The sequence below is a fragment of the Zingiber officinale genome, chromosome 11B (assembly GCF_018446385.1).
Source record: "Zingiber officinale cultivar Zhangliang chromosome 11B, Zo_v1.1, whole genome shotgun sequence".
NCBI lineage: Eukaryota > Viridiplantae > Streptophyta > Magnoliopsida > Zingiberales > Zingiberaceae > Zingiber > Zingiber officinale.
Window position 1 is genome coordinate 86060593 of NC_056007.1, and position 24357 is coordinate 86084949.

At 36.5% G+C, this 24357-nt stretch overlaps 1 protein-coding gene across 1 annotated transcript; it reads left to right on the forward strand.

The window, feature by feature from the left end:
- The first annotated feature begins 15572 nt into the window (after positions 1 to 15572).
- On the forward strand, positions 15573 to 23314 carry LOC122034189. Its single transcript, XM_042593323.1, has 10 exons — positions 15573 to 16019; positions 16132 to 16669; positions 18089 to 18218; positions 18306 to 18793; positions 18904 to 18990; positions 19108 to 19206; positions 19668 to 19781; positions 19876 to 19959; positions 21346 to 21417; positions 22556 to 23314. Exons 2-10 carry the CDS (start codon positions 16349 to 16351, stop codon positions 22814 to 22816), a joined length of 1656 nt encoding a protein of 551 aa, XP_042449257.1. The 5' UTR covers positions 15573 to 16019; positions 16132 to 16348; the 3' UTR covers positions 22817 to 23314.
- Positions 23315 to 24357: the final 1043 nt, after the last annotated feature.

Here is a 24357-nt window from a genome sequence, read left to right on the forward strand (position 1 = left end):
CACAGGAGTTGATTTCAATTTCCAAGGTCCAGAAGTCTTTTTATAGCCCCTGGAAAATCATATCCGGGGTTGGCAGACGTCTCCAACAGGTTGGAAGGCGCCTCTAGCGAAGTAAGAAAGGATAAAGCTTTATCCTTTCCCAACGTTCACTTTTGCCCAATCGAAGGCGCCTTCGAGTGCTTGACGACGCCTTCCATGAAGGGTTGAAGGCGCCTTCTATTATTTCAGTTTATAGTATTCTTGCGAATATATTGATAGATATTGGTAGCTCACATTCTTTTATTTCTCCCTAGTTTGTATGCAAGATTGGGAGGATCCAAACTCTTCGACCTTATAAATTAGCAATATTGACACCATCAGGTGGAGTATTGATGTCAGATCAGGAGATCAAGAGCTGCCCTTTAAATTTCAATAGTTATATCCTTACTGTGGATCTATAAGTGCTAGAGATGATTGAATTTGATATTATTTTGGATATGGATTGACTTTCAGAGTATCATGCCACTGTCAATTATCGAGCCAAAGTGGTAACTTTTCAATCCTTAGATCAGTCATCATGAGAATTTATTGGCATCAATGATCAAGGGATATGTATTATCTCAGCTCTCCAGGCTTAGTAGTTATTGGCTCGGGGATGCAAGGGATATCCCTTGTCTTTAGTGAGTTCCAATGTGGACAGTTTTGTCTGATTTTCTGATGTCCATATAATTCGCGAATATCCCGATGTATTTCCCGAAGAACTTCCTGGCTTGTCACATCAGCGATAGGTAGAGTTTGTCATTGAGTTGCTTCCTGGCACAACTTTAATATCGAAAGCTCCATATCGGATGTCAACAAAAGAACTAGAGGAACTAAAGATTCAGCTTCAGGAGTTGTTAGACAAGGGCTTTATCCATCCTAGTGTTTTTCCTTGGGGTGCTCCAGTATTCTTTGTTAAGAAGAAAATGAATCCTTGAGGCTCTCTATATTGATTATAGGCAGTTAAACTTGGTAACTATCAAGAACAAGTATCCTCTACCTAGAATAGATGATTTGTTTGACCAACTTAAAGGTACTTGTGTGTACTCAAGGATTGATTTAAGATCAGGTTATCATTAGTTACGAGTTAGATATACAGATATTCAGATTTCAGAATACTACCTTCCATATTCAGTATGGAAATGATGAGTTTTTAGTAATGTCATTTGAGCTTACCAATGCTTCTGCAGCTTTTATGGATCTGATGAACTGGGTATTCTTAGAATATTTAGACTAATTTGTTATTATCTTTATTGATGATATTCTGGTATATTTGTGGTAAGAGGAGGAGCATGAACAACATCTCAGAATGGTTCTAGAAACTTTACGGAAGGAATGCTAATATGTGAAGTTCAATAAATGTGCTTTTTGGCTTACTTCCGTGGGATTTCTAGGGCATGTAATCTCTAGCAAAGGGATTTCAGTAGACCCCAAAAAGATTGAAGTGATTGACTGATGGGAACGACCAAAGTTAGTGCAGAAGATTCGTAGCTTTCTCGGATTAGCGAGGTACTATAAGAGATTTGTTGAAGGATTTTCTAGTATCACTGCACCTTTGACCCGATTGACTAGAAAAGGGGTCAAGTTGACTTAGTCTGAGGCTTGCAAAGCAAGCTTCCAAGAGCTGAAGCAGAGATTGGTGAGTGCTCCAGTGTTAGTTATTCCCTTTGGAGATGATGTATTCATTCTTTACACAGATGCGTCTCTTTAAGGATTAGGGGCGGTTTTGATGCAGCATGATCGAGTAGTAGCTTATGCTTCTCGTCAGCTGAAAGATCATGAGATAAATTATCTCGTACATGATTTAGAATTAGTAGCCATCATTTTTGCCCTTAAGATTTGAAGACATTATCTCTATGGTATTACTTCTGAGATATTCATCGATCACAAGAGTCTGAAATATCTTTTTACGCAGAAAGAGTTAAATCTGTAGGACCGTTAGATTCGATAGAGGGGGGGGGGTGAATATCGATTCAAAAAACAAGAGTTTAAACGCAGCGGAAAAGTAAAATAGACACAATGGTTTTACTTCGTTCGGAGCCTGTGACGACTCCTACTCGAAGGCCCGTGGTCCTTGACCACTTTCATTGAGCAATCACTAGCAATTCGGAATAATGATTACAAAAGAACCGTACAGGGAATGCTAATGAAAACTGAAAAACAAATACCGACACAAAGGGAAAAGAGCGGAGCGTAGTGTCGGAGCTTTGTTGGCGTCGCACTGAACGTCGAGCAGCAAGACCAGCAGTAGAAGAGTTCTCAGCTTGATTGATTTGATTGATCTGAAGCTCCTGTCTGGGGCTTCTTTTATATGCTGTTCCGGGTGCCTGGATCCCTTCCGGGCACCTGGATCCCTTCCGGGCACCTGGAATGTGACGTAGCTGCACAAACCATGATGCTCCACGTGGCGACGACTCGGCTGGATAGAATTCGCCTTGTTTCAGAAAACTCCCTTTTCCTGCAAAACAAAGTTAGTCCGAGGCAAATATGTATCCTGTAAAACAGATTGTTAGCACAGTTAAAGTTCAACAGATGGATAAAAAAGAGTATGACTTAGATTCCGTCTTTCCGAGACCGGAATCTAGTCACGATCTCGACTTAGACATCCGAAATGGATCTAAGCCGGATCGACGCCTAATGTCCCCTTCCCGAGAACGCGTCCTCACAGTCACACCCCTCCAGTGACTTACCTCACTTACCTGCCAGACGTCCGGTCAGCCCGTCGACCCGTCTGGACTTCTCGCCAGCTATCCGGTCAGCCCGTCGACCTAGCTGGACTTCTCGCCAAGCGTCCGGTCAGCCCGTCGACCCGCTTGGACTTCTCGCCAGCTATCCGGTCAGCCCGTCGACCTAGCTGGACTTCTCCTGCACACTCGATCAAAGTGTCAGACAACAACAAAACTAACTTAACTTATTTGTCATTCATCAAAACCTGGGTTAAATCGTTAGTGCTAACCGCACCAACAATCTCCCCTTTTTTGATGGAATGACAATCTGGTTAAGTTAGTGAAAACATATGCAAGAAACAACATGCATTTATGTGGTTTTTAAGTTAGTTTGTATTTTCAATTCTGGTTTAGCTAACTTAACCACCTAACCCTCCCCCTTTGACATTCATCATAAATAAGCAAGGGTACACAATCATAGTGAAGAGTTTGTAAAAGTACAATTTTTAACACCAAGAAAAATAGTCAAGTTGACTTGGGGGAGACAAGTTGAATTTTGAAAAATATAAATTTAAAGGTAATCAAGTGTAACTTTTCAAGCGTGTAAAAAAAATTTCAAAACAGGTTTTTCAAATTTACTTTTCATGTTTAAGTAACATTTTCTTTTCAAAAAGGTAAATTTTTCAACTACGATTTTTCAAAACAAAGCAAAAATTAAGCAAGTAAGAATAATTTTTCAAGAAGTAAAATTTTGCTAAAATAAATTTTTAAGGCTAATTTGATAAAAGCTAAGTTTGGAAAGTTGATTTTTCAAGCATATGTTACAAAACTGAATAAGTTTAAATTTGCAATATTCAACTTTTAAAATCAGGTTTTAAGATTAGGTTGGATTAAACTTAGTTAAATTTAACTTTTTGAAAAACTGGTGTTTTGAAAATAAGTTAGTTTTAACATAGATGTAAAAAAAACATTTTTCAAACACACATTAATTTCTCCCCCTGAACTTGACACTTATCTTTAACCAGCTGTCTAACCAATTAGGTACTAACTAACTATCAGAAGATAGTAGCTTTCACTTTGTTAGTCAGATTAAGTTAATTATAACCAGTCAGTGTTTGACTTGACTGATGAACTTTAATCTGATTAATATCTGAATTGTATTTAACGTCCAGACTTATGCTGATGCACTGAAATAAGCATCTTAAGTCCAGACAGTCGGCCTATGCATCTCACCCCTTTCTATGTTTGTCAAACACAAGCAAGGTAAACCTAAGGTGTTGGTGAGATGCTCAAAAACTAGTCCTATGGGTACATGCTTTCTAAGAATTCAAAACTAGTCTAAGGCCAAAACTGTTTTTGAAAATCTAAAAATGGAAAGTTTTGAAAACAAACAAATTTGACTTATAATTTGAAAGAGTGATTTTTGAAAACAATTTTGAAATTCAAAATTCCTAGTCTATTGAGCACATTCCTAATTTTCGGCGTAAGTTGCTAAACTCACTTTCAGGGAGTGGTTTTGTGAAAATGTCAGCTAAATTTGATTTGGACTCAATGTATTTGAGTTCAATATCACCTTTAGTAACATGATCCCTGATAAAGTGGTGCCTAACTTCAATATGTTTGGTTCTTGAATGATGCACAGGGTTCTTGGTTAAGTTAATTGAACTTATATTGTCAATTAATACTTTTACATTTGTAATGTTTAAGTTGAAATCTTTTAAAGTATGCATCATCCATAGTAATTGTGCAACACATTCACCTATAGCTATGTATTCTGACTCAGTTGTAGATAGAGCAACACAATGTTACTTTCTACTAAACTAGCTAACAAGTGATGAACCTAAAAATTGGCATCCTCCACTTGTGCTCTTGCGGTCTAATTTACATCCAGCATAATCTGAGTCAGAATACCCTATTAGTTCAAAATTATTGGTTCTAGGATACCAAATTCCTACATTTATTGTTCCTTTAAGATATCTAAAAATTCTTTTAACTTGTGTCAAGTGGGATTCCTTAGCACAAGTTTGGTATCTAGCACACATACTAACTGCAAATAAAATATCAGGTTGACAGTAGGCTACCTATTGCACTCCTATAATATTTTAGGTCAACTGATTTTCCATTTGGGTCATTATCTAAGATTGTGTTCACTGCCATAGGTGTTTTTATTTCTTTTGTATTTTCCATTCCGAATTTTTTAAGTAATTCTTTAGTGTATTTGTGTTGATAAATGTAATTTCCCTCATTTGTTTGTTTGATTTGTAATCTTAAGAAATAAGTTAATTTTTCTACTAGGCTCATTTCAAATTCTTTTTCCATTAGATTAATAAATTCCTCTAAAAAAATCTGAATTTGTTGAACCAAATATTATATCATCTACATAAATTTGTGCAATAAATATGTTTGAATTTAATGATTTAACAAACAAGGTTGGGTCAATTTGACCTTGTTTGAATCCTTTAGATGTTAAGTAGGATGTTAGCCTTTCATACCACGCCCTGGGTGCTTGTTTAAGTCCATATAATGCTTTCTTTAACTTAAATACATAATCAGGGTGTTCTAGACTTTCAAACCCAGGAGGTTGACCTACATAAACTTCTTCTTTTATTAGTCCATTAAGAAAGGCAGACTTAACATCCATTTGGTATAGTTTGAACCCTTTATGGGCTGCATAACTTAGTAACATTCTAATGGATTCTAATCTGGCTACTGGGGCATATGTTTCATCATAGTCAAGTCCTCCAACTTGACTAAATCCTACCAGTCTAGCCTTATTTCTAGTAATTTCCCCAGTTTCACTTAGTTTGTTTCTGAATACCCATTTTGTTTCTATTATTTTCTTATTCTTAGGTGGTGGAACTAAGTCCCAGACCTCATTACGCTCAAATTGGGCTAGTTCTTCTTGCATAGCTATTATCCAATCTGGGTCTAGTAGGGATTCATCCACAGTTTTGGGTTCAATTTTTGAGATTAATGAAATTCGACTTAGGTTTCTAAAGGATGATCTGGTTTGAACTCTTAAGTCTGGGTCACCGATTATTTGATCAATTGGATGATTTGGGTTAACCCTTATTGTTCTAGGAGGTTGATTCTCTTGATGTTGTTCCTCTTCTTCATGACTTAGAGTTTGGTTGGTTTCTGGAACAAACTCAGGTGTTTGTGTAGATCCTATGTCTTGTTTAGTTTCTTCAAACTTTACATTAGTAGTTTCTTCAATTTTTAAGGTAACCTTATTGTAAATTCTGTAGCCTCTACTATTTAGGGAATATCCTACTAAAATTCCATTTTCAATTTTAGAGGTGAATTTTCCTAAGTGTTCTCTTGTATTTAAGATGAAAACTGGGCACCCAAATACCTTAAAATATTTTATATTTGGTTGTTTATTATAAAACAGTTCGAAGAACGTTTTGTTATGAGTTTTATTTATTGTCGTTCTGTTATGTACATAGCAGGCTGTACTAACGGCTTCTGCCCAAAAGTATTTAGGTAGGTTATACTCATTTAACATTGTTCTAGAAGCTTCAAGTAAGGTTCTATTTTTTCTTTCTACAATTCCATTTTGTTGGGGGGTTTTAGGGCATGAGAACTTATGATGGTAACCGTTTTCTAGAAAAAACTGTTAAAGTGGTGATTTTTAAATTCTCCCCCGTTGTCACTCCTAATTCTTTTAATTTTAATATCTTTTTCGTTTTCAATTTGTTTGCAAAAATTTGAAAAAATTTCAAAAGTTTCATCTTTATGTTTTAAGAATTTGACCCAAGTAAACCTAGAATAATCGTCTATAATTACTAAGCAATATAAGTTTCCATTTATAGATTTGACTCCATGGGAGTCAAAAAGGTCTAAATGTAGAAGTTCTAAGATTGAGGTAGTTTGTGGTTGATTTGTTTGTTTGTGGGTTGATTTAGTTTGTTTGCCTTGTTGACAAGCATTACATATGGTTGAATCTAAGTTAGGTAACTTTGGTAAGCCTTTTACAAGTCCATTTAGTTTACTTATATTTCTAAAGTTGGTGTGAGACATCCTCCTATGCCATAACCAAGTTTCTTCTTTTTGTGTTAAATAACACTTAATGGAAGAAATGGTTAAGTTGATGACATAGATGTTGTCTTTTCTAAAACCTTTTAGGCTTATGGTAGGATTATCTAGATGTTTGATTGAGCATTCTGTAGATAGAAATTTGACCTTATACCTAGTATCACACAATTGACTTATACTTAGAAGATTATATTTAAAGTTTTCAACAAGTAAGACATTTGTAATTACAAAGTCTAATTTTAATTCAATATTACCTATACCAATTACCTTGAGTTTGCCGTTGTTTCCAAAGGCAACTGTTCCTAGGCTTTTGTAAGTGAGTTGAGTGAACTTGGTGTGATCTCCAGTCATATGTTTGGAGCAACCACTGTCCAAAATCCACTTGGTTTCCTACAGTAAGTAGGATTTAAGGTTAGTCTCTTGTGCATGCATTAATTTAAGTTGAAAATTAAGATTTTGAGATTAATTTTTTAAGTTTTAAAATTAAAATTTTGAAAATAATTTTTTAAGTTTAAAATTAAAATTTTGGAATTTTTTTTTTTAAGTTTTAAAATTAAAATTTTGAAAATAATTTTTTTTAAGTTTAAAATTAAAATTTTGAAAATATTTTTTTTTTTTGAGTTTTTAAAATTAAAATTTTGAAAATAATTTTTTAAGTTTAAAATTAAAATTTTGAAAATAATTTTTTTTTTAAGTTTTAAAATTAAAATTTTGAAAATAATTTTTTTTTAAGTTTTAAAATTAAAATTTTGAAATTAATTTTTTAAGTTGAAAATAATTTTTAAGTTTAAAATTAAAATTTTGAAAATGATTTTTTTTTATAAGTTTTTAAAATTAAAATTTTGAAAATGATTTTTTTTTAAGTTTTAAAATTAAAATTTTGAAAATGATTTTTTAAGTTTTAAAATTAAAATTTTGAAAATATTTTTTTTTTTAAGTTTTAAAATTAAAATTTTGAAAATGATTTTTTAAGTTTTAAAATTAAAATTTTGAAAATAATTTTTTAAGTTGAAAATAATTTTTAAGTTTAAAATTAAAATTTTGAAGCCTTATTCATCTCACCCGATCTATATTTTCAATCAGGGAATCCTATGATTTCGTGAGATGAAATTGGATTTTTAATTATGGAGTTTTGGTTTAACGTGTGTTAGATTCAGATTTAGTTTTGGTTTCCACAAATAGGCATTCTTCGGATAAAATTCTAAGCTTGGTGAGTCACATGGACATCATTAGAAGTAACCAACCTTTCGAGGTTTTCCGAATAGTCCTATCCACGGAACTTAGTACTAAATCTTGGTCAAACTGATTAGGATCCATTTAAGGGTAGCTTCGGTCAGTTCCACTTGGCCAAATGCACCAGATCGAAGCCATATCTTTCTAGACATGCGATGCCCAAGCTTCCCTAACGTACTATCATCCAAAAATTTTACCAGTACCATGATTCAAGTTAAACTTGGTCTCTTTTTAACTAATCCTAATTACCCTGTCGGGTTAGTTTGTTTTGGGTTACCCTGTCGGGTAGGTTAGTTTTGGAGGTGCCAGCTATTCTGGAGCCTCCCCCTGAATTATTGGCCATTAATTTAGATTTTGGTTTTAGGCTTGTGTCGATTCTTTTTATAGTTATAGTTAACTTGGTGATAATTTTGTTGATTTTTAAACTGTTTAGATTTTGAATTTGATTTAGGTTTGTATTTTGGATTTTGGTTTGGTTTATATACTTTTATATAATGTATTTTTTCTTTAGGTATATAATATTGATTAAGTCCTACTTGCGTGGTCAGACACGCTTTCGGAACCCAAGCTAGATTGGTTGACTTGTATTGGGTTATTAATGATTTGAAGGTTTTATTTGAATTCGACTTATATCCTAGTCCGGTTTTATTATAACATGCTTTTTGATTATTTAGGATTAGGTCTAATTTTTTTGATCTTGTTGTGAATTTTTCTAACATCTCCTTTAAATTGTTTATTTCATTTTTTAATGATAAATTCTCCTCCTCAAGTGTTAGATCTTGAGTTGGATTCGAATTTTTTAATTGTTCCTTGAGGTTATGATTTTCCTCAAGAAGTAATTTGTTTTCATTTTCTACTTTGGTTAATTTACTATTTAAACAAGAAATGATTCTAAAAAACTTTTTGTTTAAATTAAAATATACCTCATTCGAGCCTTCGGAAACGAGTACGGACTCGTGGCTTGTCTTCATCTTCCGACTCATTTTCAGTTTCAGCTTCGTGGGCCATCAGTGCGAGGTGGCTCTTATGTTTCCGCTCTTCTTCCTCCGATTCGTCCGAGGAGTCGTCCCACGTTGCTTTGAGTGCTTTCTTTTGGTTGGCTTTGGTTTGTCGAACTTGATTTTGGACATTCGTTCTTGTAATGTCCCTTTTGTTGCAGTTGTAGCAAGTCACGTTCTTTTGTTCGAGGAGAGCTGATCTTTTGAAGGTCCTTTTGCTGAAGCTCCTCTTTCTCCCGGTGAACATTTTTCTTACCAAGTTCACGGTGTTCTTCGTCTTCGGTCTTGGTCGATTCTTAAATTCAGGCTTGCTTTTCTTTTCTTTGGAGGAACCTGCAAATAGAGCTATACCTTTCTCGGCTCCAGCATTAGTTTGTTCGTGTAATTCTAATTCACAAAAAAGCTCATCTAATTTTAAGTTAGAAAGATCCTTAGAAATTTTGTAGGCATCCACTATTGATGCCCACAAACTATTACGTGGAAAGGCGTTTAATGCGTACCTTATTAAGTCTCTGTTCTCCATTTGGTGGCCTATCGCATGAAGCCCGTTGAGGATGTCCTTGATCCTCGCGTGTAGTTGATTCGTTGTTTCTCCTTCCTGCATTTTTATATTAAAAATTTTATTTAAAAGCAGGTCTCGTTTTGTTACCTTAGCGTCGCTCGTTCCCTCGTGCAGTTCGATCAGCTTGTCCCATAGCTCTTTAGCGTTTTTGTGTGGACCGACTCTGTTCAGTTCTTCTCTTGTCAATCCGCACTGTAGAGTGTTGATCGCTTTATTTTCTGTTGATGCTTTTTTCTTGAGATCTGCTGTCCAGTCTTCAGGATCCACTAGATTCCCGGCATTGTCCACTGGAATTTTGTAGGGTCTCGTAATGCTCATCCACTGGTCGAAGTCTGTTTTGAGGTAAACCTCCATGCGCTTCTTCCAGTAAGGGAAGTCGTCCCCGTTGAAGAGTGGAGGTCGCACTGTGCTGAATCCTTCTTGTTGGGACATTCTGTGCACAGGCAAATAACCAAAAAAAATATCCCAAGACTTGGTCTTGGATTAGTAGTGCGGGAAGAGAAAAATAGAAAAAAATCTAGATTCGTGTTGCACTAAATTAAATTGATTAGATAAATATTAAGTTAACGAAACACCAGTTTTAAAATTAATTATCTAACAAAAACAAAGAAAAAAAAATCACCCCCTGTCTGATTAGTGGTTGCACCAAATCAGAGCGGTACCTGCTCTGATACCACTTGTAGGACCGTTAGATTCGATAGAGGGGGGTGAATATCGATTCAAAAAAACAAGAGTTTAAACGCAGCGGAAAAGTAAAATAGACACAATGGTTTTACTTCGTTCGGAGCCTGTGACGACTCCTACTCGAAGGCCCGTGGTCCTTGACCACTTTCGTTGGGCAATCACTAGCAATTCGGAATAATGATTACAAAAGAACCGTACAGGGAATGCTAATGAAAACTGAAAAACAAATACCGACACAAAGGGAAAAGAGCGGAGCGTAGTGTCGGAGCTTTGTTGGCGTTGCACTGAACGTCGAGCAGCAAGACCAGCAGTAGAAGAGTTCTCAGCTTGATTGATTTGATTGATCTGAAGCTCCTGTCTGGGGCTTCTTTTATATGCTGTTCCGGGCGCCTGGATCCCTTCCGGGCACCTGGAATGTGACGTAGCTGCACAAACCATGATGCTCCACGTGGCGACGACTCGGCTGGATAGAATTCGCCTTCCGGGCGCCCGGACCACCTTGTTTCAGAAAACTCCCTTTTCCTGCAAAACAAAGTTAGTCCGAGGCAAATATGTATCCTGTAAAACAGATTGTTAGCACAGTTAAAGTTCAACAGATGGATAAAAAAAGAGTATGACTTAGATTCCGTCTTTCCGAGACCGGAATCTAGTCACGATCTCGACTTAGACATCCGAAATGGATCTAAGCCGGATCGACGCCTAATGTCCCCTTCCCGGGAACGCGTCCTCACAGTCACTCCCCTCCAGTGACTTACCTCACTTACCTGCCAGACGTCCGGTCAGCCCGTCGACCCGTCTGGACTTCTTGCCAAGCGTCCGGTCAGCCCGTCGACCCGCTTGGACTTCTCGCCAGCTATCTGGTCAGCCCGTCGACCTAGCTGGACTTCTCGCCAAGCGTCCGGTCAGCCCGTCGACCCGCTTGGACTTCTCGCCAGCTATCCGGTCAGCCCGTCGACCTAGCTGGACTTCTCCTGCACACTCGATCAAAGTGTCAGACAACAACAAAACTAACTTAACCTATTTGTCATTCATCAAAACCTGGGTTAAATCGTTAGTGCTAACCGCACCAACAAAATCTTCGATGGAGAAAGAGGATGTAGTTTCTGAAAGACTATGACTATACTATCAACTACCATCCTGGAAAAACTAATGTAGTAGTAGATGCATTGAGCAAGAAGTCTAGAGGAGTATTAGCAACTCACAAGGTGACAGTTACTGATTTAGTAAGATAGTTTTCAGAGTTAGATTTAACTGAAGTAGGACAAATACAACATGGTATACTAGTCTCCTTGATCGTGTAATCCCCATTTTGTTGAGCAGGTCAAGGAAAGTCAAATGGAAGATCAGTATCTCAAATCAATAGTTAGTGAGTTGGAGTTCGACCTCAAGTCAGATTTCTCACGTGATATGGATGGATCTCTTCGGTTCTGAGGTAGATTGTGTGTTCCTGAGGTACATCCTGTTAAGAAGGATCCCCTTCGAGAGGCCCACCGATCGAGATTTGCAGTCCATCCTGGTGGTGCTCGAATGTATCGAGATATGAGGCGATCATACTGGTAGAAAGGTATGAAAAGAGATATTGCAGATTTTGTAGTTCAGTGTCTAGTTTGCCAACAAATTAAAGCAGAACACCAGAGACTGTTGAATAAAAGTGAATGGAGAAGAGGTGGAAGAGGAAAGAGGCTCCATTGTGAATAGGACTTTAGTCCCACATTGAGAGTTTCATGGCATGATGATTGGTTTATATTGATTCACATGCATTGAGGATGTGAACAAATGCATGAGGGAGAGACTCTCTCTCACGCGTGAGTGCAAATCCAGGGTCCATATTGCATTGAACCATGTTGACTTGTGTGCGGGCACGACCTGCGCGCGTCAAATGCCGGACCGGTCGGGGTAAAATTTGCCCAATGGGAATAACTAACATTTTGCCACGACAAGTAATGGTCATTAATTAACTATTAACGCTGCCACTGATCTGAGCTCCTATATAAAGAGGCTGCGATCACAAGCAGAAGGGATATAGCAATACAAACTTCTCTCTACCTTCGTTCCCTCATCCTCTGTCGTGCAACTCCTACTCGGCAGAGTGTCTGTGATAGCAATCGGGTGCCACTCAGTTCGCCGTGACCACCGGTGCTTGGTATGTTCATGGTCAACCGTTGTATCCTGGGAAACATATGACCCGAGTAAACCTCGAAGCACTGCCGGAGATGGGGCGAATTTGTTTCAAGGAAACTGCGTTAGTCGCAGGCCTCGGTCAGTTTTCTTAGTCGGTCTCTTCATCCGCCAGTCTATTTGCTCGACCTGTCTGTCTGCTTCGCTCGGTCGGCCTGACTGCTTCGCCCGACCTGCATCATCCCGACCTGTCTGGCTGCTTTGCCCGTTTGCGCTCGGTCTGTTTGCTTTGCCCGATAGACCTAACTACTTCGACCGGCTTGATTGACGCCCAACCTGTTTGCTTAGACCAGTCTGTCCGCGCTCGACCTGACTGCTTCGCCCGACCGGCTATTTGCCTTCAGCTCGCACGACCTGCCTCTCGCCAGGCTTTTCTGACCACCCGACCGTACTGTTCGGTCACTCTGGTTGGACTGCTGATCTGTCCGATTGGTCTGCCTGTCTCTTGACTGCTTAACTCAGAAATACAGACCTGCTACTCAGCAGATCTGTCCGCTAGTCGACTGAGTCTGATCAGCCACTTTTCGGCACGTAGCAGAAATCGACCCCTGCTGGCAGTCTGAGATTATCCGCTCATGTCATTTCGATTGTAAGTTGAATTTAGATTTTATAATTTTAAATTCAATTAAGTCTTCAAAAATCTCTGACAATGTATTGTTTAATTTTTCAATTTATTTCGTTGTGAAATAGAATTTGAATGCCTTGTGGAGTTGGAAGATCTTTGCTAACTTGGAAGTTGGCACCATCTCCAATCGTTCTGATAATTGAAACATCATCCTACACAAAAGGAACTTCTTATCCATTTTGCAGGTTCTGCACAGCTGGACTTCCAAGTGATATTACTGTTGAAGTAAGAGAGATGTCCTTCCATCTTCATAAGGTGAGTTTGTTAGTTATTTGATTGAAGTGATCTCACCTTAATCCAACAATCTACTGAACATATATGAATTTGATGTGCTCATAGTAGTGAGAACTAATATTTCATGTTTGAGGAACAAAACACTATGTTGTATTTCTTTTTTTTTGCAGTTTCCTCTTATGTCAAAGAGTGGTCTTTTCGAAAAGCTTGTCGAGGAGAACTTTGATTTACAAGAGAATTGTGTCGTAAGCTACATGATATTCCTGGTGGGATCAAAGCATTTGAACTAGTAGCAAAGTTTTGTTATGGTGTGAAGTTGGAACTCACTGCCTCAAATGCTGTCTACCTACGTTGTGCTGCTGAACATCTTCAGATGACTGAGAAAATAGCAGAGGGCAACTTGATTGCACAGACAGAGATATTTTTTAATCAAGTAGTGCTTTGTGGCAGGAAAGATCTGATAAAAGCACTCCAAACATGTGATGATCTTCTTCCTCGTGCAGAAGACCTTAGATCATCAAGAGACGCATTGATTCTTTAGAGGCGAAAGCTTTCGCAGATCCTAATCCTTTTTGCTGTCCTATGATGGAGTATGACATGGTGCAAAGCCCTTGAAGAAGGGAATGAACCACATGAGGATGAGGCTGTCGGAGCTCGAAAAGGAATGCACAAGTATGAGACTGGATATCGAGAAGTTGGGATTCAGGATCAAGTCCCAGTTGTGCGGTGCTAAGCATGAATCTGTTAGAGATCATCAAATGGGAGACAACAAGACTGAAAAGTTTTCAACAAAGAACACAAGACAAAGGAATCAAGCGGCTGCAGATCCATGGACTTGCACTGGCTCGGGTTAACCAGTTTGTTACACTAGCAACCGTGAATCTTCGGTTTGTCTCTCAGATAGTAAAATTATGGTCGACTTTATACTGGTTTAAAATGTCTTTGTAGTTCGTAACTGATTACGATGTAAGAATTATTGGTGGAAGAAGAATATATTCCCTTGGAAAGAATGGAATCTTATAGCCAATTGCAGTTTTATATTTATTCATAACAAAGTTGGAGATCTGAAATGAAGCATTGATCTGCAACGTTACGTTATTGCTCGTTCCACCACGATTTGTTTAGGCGTAATCAAGTGATGACTCATCATAATGTCTGCCGAAACACAACAATTTTAATTATAAGAAGTGATTAAAAGTTGACACCAACTCTGAAGCATTAAACAAGGATAAATTATAGAATCATGACGTCCTCGGAATATTTCAATTTAACTCAAAGATATATATATTTTAAGGAGGTTAACCATTGACTGAAAAACAACAATGATAAAATTTAATAGATAGTGTAAACAAATATTAAAAGCACACTTATTTTTTGTTTTGGACAAAAATGACACCCCAAAATTAAGAGAAACATTCTGAGCCTTGTTTTTTTCCCCAAAAAACTCCAATGGATGCATCTCTCATGATTTTATCTTAAAATTTCCCTTTGATCTAGCATTATTCTAGAAGCTATTAGGTATGTTTTACAATGTATAGCAATATCGAGTAGTTTTTATAACTTATAAAAGTTACTCAGTAGTTACTACAATATATTTAGGATAAATTTAGGATTTATATATGATAACTGCTACAATGTGTAAAAATTACTTAGTAGTTACTATAATTATCTGTTACAACTTATTTATGGTGAGTTTAGGGTTTAAAATTTATACTATGTAGACACTACTTAGTAATCGCTACTATGTATATAAACTATTCAGTACAACGTGTTTAGTATAAGTAAGATTTAAAATTTAGGATATCCGAATACTATTATAACATAATACTATTTACTAATTTGATTAAAATTATTTAAATTTTATCAAAATATCTTAAAAATAATAGTAAAAATATTTTAATATAATAATATTGAGATATCATGAACCCTAAATTCTAAACTCATACTAACAAGTTACAACAGTTATTCGATACCTTCTCCATAATATAAATTTTTAATCTTAAATTTACCTTAAATACATTATAGTACAATAACTTTGGATCAAAGAATAATTTTAAAATAAAATCAATCATCTATTTAATTTTTTTTTTAAATGAACGCCTTTTAAGAATTTTGAAAATCTGAGGTTCTCTTTTATTTTTAAAATTTCATAATAAATTTATTATTTTGTTTAAATTATTATAATTTTAATAATTTAATAATAAAATTATTACATGTTTTCCAAATTTTCTCTTTATCTTTTCACAATTAATTATTTTGCTACGGGAGGCCTTTTCATTTCGTGGGGGAGTCACGCCTTCTGTATACTTCTTTTGTACCCAAGCTCGTACAACGTCGCCGATTGGTAATTCGTTTCGTCCCCGTCTACGGTAAGGATAGTGGTGGATTTCGTGTCAGAATGGTTTCTCGTGTTTGAGTGTGGTGTTCGATACGCCTCTCTCATCATCATCGTCGCCATTTCAATTCCTGCGCTAGTCCACAACCAGTTCACGAAGAAGCCCTCTTCCGTAGCTCGTTCTTCGGCCTTCGTTTTATCGCCTCGCTGATCTTCTCATCTTTATCTTTTGCTCACTGCAATCTTGTTCTTTCGCTCACTCGGCCACTTTTGCACGAGCAGTGGCCGTAGCCGGCGAAAAAGCAGACGAATAAAGATAGGGTTCTTCAGATTCCCGTGTTTCGTCTTTTCTTTTTCATTTTGTGGAAGGAAGACCGGATTTCTTTTTCCTGCTGTAGGCGTCGCCCGGATTGAAGGCGGCGTCTAAGGTTCTAGTGAATAAGATGGAGTAAGTGGATAAGGAGGATTTAGACCAATTTTTGTAGTGTATATATATTTTTTCCCCCTGAGAACTTCTAGTTTTTGCTGACCTTTCTGAAAATTGTTGGTGCATGATATAGATTGCATCGGGGGTGAAGACAGATGAAAAGAGGGATCTGCTCGAATTCTCTAGCTAGATTTCAGATTTTATTGTTGAATAAACTCTAGCTTTTTCTCTAAGAATATGATCACTTGCGAGTCTGCATCGTATTCATCTATGGATATGTTCGGATGATGAAGGTTCGGGTGGGTCTCTTTTGGAAGGTCTATAATTAGCAACAGGCTTTTGCGATTTCCATGGGCAGCGAAGGCTTGTTTAAGCGAGGCTGGAAACTGTTCCAATCAAAGAAGCAACCCTTTTCGAGAATCCGAGTTGCTGCTGGCTCCACCAGAGAGAGGCTGTTGTTTCTATTTGAGCGTCACTGGCCGCTGATCTATCGATTGTGCCTGGCTGCTGCTAGGTTTCTTCTTAGGTTTTTGTCGCAGTGGAGGGAATGTGCTGTGGGAGGTCTGAGGTCCGTGTTTATTTTGGGTCCAACAGCTCTATTCGTCATTTTGTGGAGTTTCTTCCTTTGCTTGGCTTCAACAACATCAGTACTTTATGTGCTTCTGAGTCTGGTTCGTATCTATCAAATTATTTTCATACGCGAACGCTGTTTGGTTGTCTGATCTTCCTAGCTTCATTTTGTTACGCTTCTCTTTATCTCCTCTTGTGATTGTGTTGTTTAGTTTTTTTGATACGTTCTCCTTCAAATTTCTTCTAATTCGTATGGTCAAATCCATGCTGCCTCGATCGTGAAAGTTAATGATCTTATGGTCTCAATAGCCTAATGTCCTAGTTTACCTTTTCTATTATAAATTCCACAATAATATGTTCTAAGCCGTATAAATTCTTACAATCCAACCACAATTGTATTTTAAAGCAAGCACATATCCAGTACATCTCTTATTTGCTGTGACTAGCACTGGTAAACAGGAGTGATGCACTAAAACTTGATGTGCATCCCATAGAAGGGTATTGAAATTTGGAAGTCTCTTATGGTGACCATTTCTATAGAAACCAGATGGTTTCATATTTGATTTGATTGTTCTTCCTAAATTGGCCATATTAAGACAAGTGTTAGAGATTAGATTTGTTATGTTATATGGAGTCGAATGTTGGTTTATGAAGCGATTACATAAGCAGAAGATCAGAGTTGTAGAAATGAGGATGTCAAGGTGGATGTGAGGACATACGAAGATGTATAAGATAAGAAATGAGAATATTGAGAGAAAGTTGAGATTGTATTTATTGAGAGAAAACTCTAAGAGGCGTGTTTTATATGGTATGAACATGCACTTTGGTGACCGATAAATATCTCAGATAGGCGATGTGAGACCATGATAAATACACACATTCATCAAGGAAGAGGGAGATCAAATAAGGCTTGGTTAACAACGATAACACAAGATACAATTAATTTAAATATAGATAAGGATATAATAGGGTATCAAGTCCAATGACGTAGGAGGATCCATATAGTTGACCTCACTTAGTGGAACAATGGCTCGGTGGTTGTTGTTGTATAAAGTTTAACTTTGCTTTGTCTATAACTGATCACAAGTTGTTGTTTTTGTGATTTCTGTCAAAGATTTTACTAGTTATAAAGATCTTTTGTTTTTTTTGAGCTGCTGCAGCAGGTTCCTCTCACTGTATTTTTTTTTTTTTTTTGCTTTTACAATAGGGTCCAAGTTTATTATTCAAAGGGAACTATTCAGTCTTACTTGGTATTCTTATGTTGAGACTAGTGGTGGAGCTACATAGGCTCTTTAGGAGTCAATTGACTCCAATATACTTTTTAGAATATATACCTTCTACACATTATATAATATATGTTATAAAATTGCTTTTAATATATTACTTGTTGATTGTGAAAAATATCTGAATGATTTTCTTGATAATTAATATACCTTTTATACATTTCATCCTTTGTCATTTTGCATTTTGATGGCATTTCTATGCCCCATTTCAACTGGTTCTTCCACTGGTTGTTCCAGGCTGCTGCTTCTGTAGCCATTCACTACTTGGGCTTTACACCTGGACTTTTTATTGTTGGGCATTATGGAATTTTGATCATGTGGATCTATGGATACTTCTGGATGACGGCAATTGTATTAATAACTGCAGGTATGCAAATAAATTTTTATACTAAATCTGTACTGACTTTCTCATTCTTTTACAGTAAGTGGATTTTTCTATTCTGATTGTGTGCAGGTTACATGTTCTCACTTAATCGGGCATGGTTCTTGACCTTGTTGGCAACTGCATATTCTGTTTATTCTGTCTATACCCGGGTTGGATTACTAGGAGTTTTCCTGTCGTTAAACCTTTCTTTCATCTCTAATGATATTTTAAATAAGTTGCATCAAAGATACAACTATACTGATGAAAGCATACAAATAGAAGAGCAAAAGGATTCAGAACCAGTCGTGGAAGACTTCTCTATTGACACTGAATATTCTACCCCAATAACTGAACCTGAAGATGTGGCATGTTCTAAATCAGCTTGCAGCACACCGGAGGTATCTAGTATTACAAATATTCACAAGGATGCTTCCCCTAGCAAGGTTGTTGTAGTTGAAGCATCTTCGTTGGTTGAGATGAGGAGGATAATTAGCTGTTCAAACCATTATGAAGTTCTGGGTTTTCTTAGGAACATAAATATTGATCCTAAGATACTAAAGAAGGAATACCATAAAAAGGTGTGCAGTTTGAACTCTTATTCACCAGTGTTGCTTTCATTAGAGATTAATCTTAACTGATGGATAGACCACAGAACAGTATAAGTTAGATTATATGAATTGATTCCTAGGTTTTGCTTGTGCACCCTGACAAAAATTTAGGAGCTGGAAGTTCACTAGCATGCGAGTCCTTCGACAAGCTCAAGTGCGCATATGAGGTAAATTACATATGAAGTGTTTTAAAGGGCAATAATGAGTTCCTGATGTTGTTTTTTATATATATATTTTTTACATGTATGGGTAATATTTGGCAACTAATGATCGATAAATTTCAGGTTCTTTCAGATTTAACTAAGAAGAAAAATTATGATGAACAATTGAGGAAGGAAGAATCTGGCAGGGTGTGCCAGAGATCTTCCACTGCATCTCAGAAGGTATTAATTTACATGATGTATGCTGTAACTATGTTAAATATTTTGATTTTAGCATTTGTTGCCAGTATTAATCATGCTAGTGTCTCTACATGTTTCTAAAAATTTTTGCACGCCATGTATCAGATAATCATACAATGAAACATGTAATTTTATAATTTTGTGTACTTTTAGTAGCATAATGTGTCAACATTTCATCAGTGTTTGTACTCTTTTCAAAATTCTCATCACAAGCATGCATTTGTAAGCGTTTAGGCAATTGCTTTTCCAAATACCAATATTGGGTGGTTATCCTTGTAATTTGTCCGTTATAACAGATGATCACTTGGAATAGTGTCTTTGTCATGGTCTGATTTGGTTTGTGTAATATATTGGATAATTATTTGTTTGGCATATCGGATGAGTAATTTTATTGTAGGGGATTTGAACAACTGATGTAGCCATGCAATTGTGTTAAATCATAGGGAGGGGTTGAGTACCGTTCTGAAGAATCCAGGCGTATTGAGTGCACAAAGTGTGGAAATTCTCATATATGGATATGCACTAATCGAAATAAAGCTAGGGCAAGGTGGTGTCAGGTGAAAATTAATCAAGACTTTAATGTTATAATCCTCAGATCATATGCTAGGACTATTATTTTTGGCGCTTGACTGTGGTCTTCTTTTGCATTAGGATTGCTTTCAGTGCCATCAAGCTAAAGATGGAGATGGTTGGGTAGAAAGTCGGCGCTCAACAAATATAGTTTCACCTCTGAAGGTATTCTTTTATCCTGTTCAAGCATTGCAAGAGTTTCCAGCATTTTTTTGGGGGGTCTCATCTAACTTGTGTTTCTCTATTGTTCCTGGCGTGATGTTATGTAGGTCCACTTGAGATTTTAGTGTTTATTATAAATATTAAAATAAAAATATAAAATGAAACAAGGAACTAATGCATTTGGAGCTGGTAAAGCTGAAACTAAGCATTCGTTGGTCCACCCTCATTTTACAACCATCCTCAGGTAAAGCTGAATTAATTGGTCATTTGGGGAAAATTGGGCGTTGGACTAGGAGGCTGAATATTGTTGCTTAAAAATTCATGCATGCAAATGGCCTAATCTTCACTTCGGAGGCAGAAATTGTCAGCATCAGAGTGGGGCTAAAATTAACCTCAAGGCCCTGAATCAGCAGACTGATACCTTTTCTTTTATAATTTTTTTTATAGAAAAGCAGGTGATTACCAGTTGAATTGGACTCTTCAGAACCCTGTAAAATTGTAAGAACAGAAGGATTATGCATAGTTCCATGCTCTATTGAAGTGGGGAAGATGAGAGATCTACAGCCCAGAAGTTAGGAAATAAGTTTTAAGCCTTGTGATAGGAAGGGAAATACCTGTGCAGATTGGTTTGCAAGGGAAGCTTCGAGCTATCTTTTCATTGAGCCGCTGGTATGGCTGGAAGCTCATCAGAGAGCAGAAGCTAAATTGGACTTGTTTTTGTGATTTTTGATCTCAGTAAATAAAGCATGATTCACTGGGTCAGCCTTTTTTTAACTGAATCTGTGAATAAATACATAAAGAGAGTTAAATTTCAGGAAAAATCCTCTTTGATAATTTACTCCTTAATTTTGTGCATAGAGACTCTGTATACTGCATACTGCTGATGCTCTTACAAAACAACAAACATTTTTGGAATCCTTCATCTTGGTAATTTCCTGAATGACATATGAAACCCTTAGTTAAAGAGTATGTTTATTCTACACATAAGAGTATGTCGTGAAGTATTGGGTTGGTGTAGTACATAGATTTGCTTGGAAAAATGATTTGATTTGATTTAAAGTCTTAGCCACGTTGAGAACATGAAAATGGCACAATATCAAGCTCTTTGTACCCTAAAACAGCAAATTTACAACCATTTCCTGTTTCCTGTGTCTTCTTGACTTGGTTTACTTGGATGAAAAGATAGGAGAGGAAATGAGAAAGGGAGGGAAAGTAACACATGGGAGGGGTTGTCATGCTCTGTGCAAATTTGTAATCCTTTTTCTCTCCTTCCCCTCGTATCTTTTTGTCCAAATGTATCCAGTCTTAGTGATTTTTTCCTTTATTTTCCATGTTGCAGTGTGTGTGTGTGTGTGTCTAAACATTTTTAAAATCTTTCTTCATTCTCAGATGGAAATACCACGAGCCTTTGTGTGTGCAGAGAGCAAGATATTCGATGTATCTGAATGGGCAATTTGTCAGGTAAGCATCTGGATTCGATCATCTTGTTGCATTCTTTTTAATCGATGCATTAGTAGGTTAACATTTATAAGGCTGACCTATATTACATGTGACTGACCTATATTACATGGGACATTTTTTATTAACTCAGGAGTAGTAACCAAGATTTGAATTAGTTCTTTTATTTTTACATGCATAATTGCATATATACTCCTTCAAGTTGGTTTTAATTTAATTATATATTCATTGTTAAATACCTGTTAGTTGGAATAGCGGACCATTCACAACACTAATTTGAAATTTATATGATTTTTCACTTGTATCCCCATTCTCTTACTTCATGTTTTTCTGTTAACTTCACGAGACCTATTGTTTCAAACCCATCTAGTATAGTAATTGTATCACTTTCTACTTTCATATTAGGTTATGATATGAACATTCTTCAGGATTTTCCCTATGAGATCGGTAAAATTTAAAGATCTTATTGATTGTGCATTTAATGGTGAGAAAAATGGAAGCTTATGAAGGGAAGACATGAAAGAAAAGAAAAGAAAAGAAAACTGAATATGTTATTGTTGTGATCTTCTCTATTTGGGAGATGCAATGTTATTTAGTTGACTAAGTCATTGTAAAATTCTTGAAATAGAGACATTTTTTCTTCTCATGATTAAGAAATGATGGAGAGATTTTACTTTTAAAGAGGGCAATTCTTCTCATATAACATAACCTGAGGATTTGTTTTTCCATTACAAATAACAAATGAAACCAGTTACTTGATTTGTCATGCAATCAGTATGGTAACATTATAGCTTTTCTAAATCATGAACTGCTGGTTATCATTTCATTTCTCCTTGGGAGGAAAAGGGAAGGCCAATATCCTGCCTACCTATGATATATGGTATTTATGGGAACAAGCACCCATTTGGTGAAGGCTAAGGCTATTTTTGGAATCCAAGAACTTTTCTGTAACTTTCAAAATCTTTACCAATTTTGGTATTAGACACCTTCTGACTGATCATATCATTTCAACAATATCATCGTCCATTTTTTTGCCGCTATGATCATCTTGTCACATGCAAACTTAATTTCAATGATTGGTGATACAATTATAGCCAATATCCAGTCATTTTCATCTGACTCCATACAATCTGATATGCAGGGAATGTCTTGCAAGCCTAATACTCATGGACCAACCTTTCATGTGAATATGGTTGGTTTGGACAGGACAGGGCTACGATCCAATCCTTCTAGATATCCATGGGGATTAGATGCTGAGATGATCACAAAGGACTATGAGTTTGAACTGTGGATTCAGCAGGCTTTTGCATCTGGCATCTTCTCTGAAAGTCCAAAGCGAAGGAAAAGCTGGCCATTCAAGTTCAATCAGAAAGGCATAAAATCATGGCGAAAGTCGCCATAAATGGATATGATTAGGTCTATTGAGGTAGTTGTTGGATTGAAGAGCTCGTGTTGTTGTGGTCTGGCAATTGTCTGTCGAAGAGCTTAATGGCCTTTATAATTTCACTTATTCATCAAAGTCATGGTGTAGGCTTTCTTCATGTTTAGTGATCTTTGACCTCTTGGGAATGAAACCTAAATCGGGAGAGAGATAGGACTTCGTATCATCAGCCATTGGTTGCCTACAAACAAAAAGTGGTGAAGAGAAAAGGTGAGTGAAGAAGCAAAGACAATTTTCCTCCATGGTGCGGGGAAAAAAAAAAGAAGAAAAATGCCAGAGTGGATCATTTGTGAATAGTTATAGCCATGCTATAGCCTAAGGCAGTATCTTCTCATATATTGTATTGTAAAAATGCCTCAAAAAGTATAGCTATTCCACGGCGAGGATAACTTGTAAAGCAGTATTGTCAATTGATACTTTAAGCTCCTTAGTGTTTGTCTTGTGTACGAAGTATGGTAATTTTGCAGCTTTGGTTATCCTTTCCAGACCGGCGCTCTTTCCTTGTATTCTTAAGGTTTGAAACGGCATATATGGATGATGCTTATATAATGACATAGGAAGGTTAAACCTATTCTGAGAAAGGAGATCCGTATATGATTTGGTTAATGAAGAAATCCATCTCTGAAGGTATGCAGTCTTATAATGTGATTTATACTTTGCCAGTGATGCAACTTGTGTAGTTATTGCTCAATGATAGGTGCTAGACATGGATTTTGTTAACCTCTGTAAGTTTCTCAGATTCATTTGATGCGCAAGGAAGAAACAAAAATAAGGTTGTCTCCTGTTCGAGTCGGGGAATGTTTAGCTATTTTTTTTTTCCTTTGCTATTGAATTGAGATCATTGCAAAGTATGTCTTTGGTTCAAGAAGTCCCAATTAGCCTTGAATGTTTTCATGGGAGAGGCATGTGAGAGGGTTGTCGCTGGACCTAATGAATCAACAACAGTGCTACAATATCATAAAAAAGAATAAAGATTGAACACGATGCTGAACGAATGCAAAGCCCATTAGAGTATTATAACATCTTTTCAAGGATCCCTATCAATTGACTAGAGAGATAAATTTATTACAATGGAAAGCGATCAATTCCCAATGGGTGTTGGTTTCAGGGAAATATTTCTTTCACCTAATTATTTGATAGGGATGGATGGTAAAAAGCTCAGTGGAATTATTTTTGTTACAGTAGAACACCTTTTCCATGAGAACATATTAAATTAAATGAAATCTAAGATGAAGCTAAATGTATGAAGTTATATAAATTACAATCCTACTCTGACCATGACCAGTTCGAGTAATTCGAAGTGGCGTGGAATAGGGATTTGAAAAGAGTGGATTATTCTTATGATTTGCCCTACTCATCTTTTATATGAAATAAGGAGTTAAAATCTAAGTATTTTCTGATTAATAACCGATGAAAGTTCTCATAAGACCGGACCAGTCACCTTAGATTTGATATTATCTTATTTATCATTTTTTTTATTTTTCTATTTTTTTTAAGGAGAG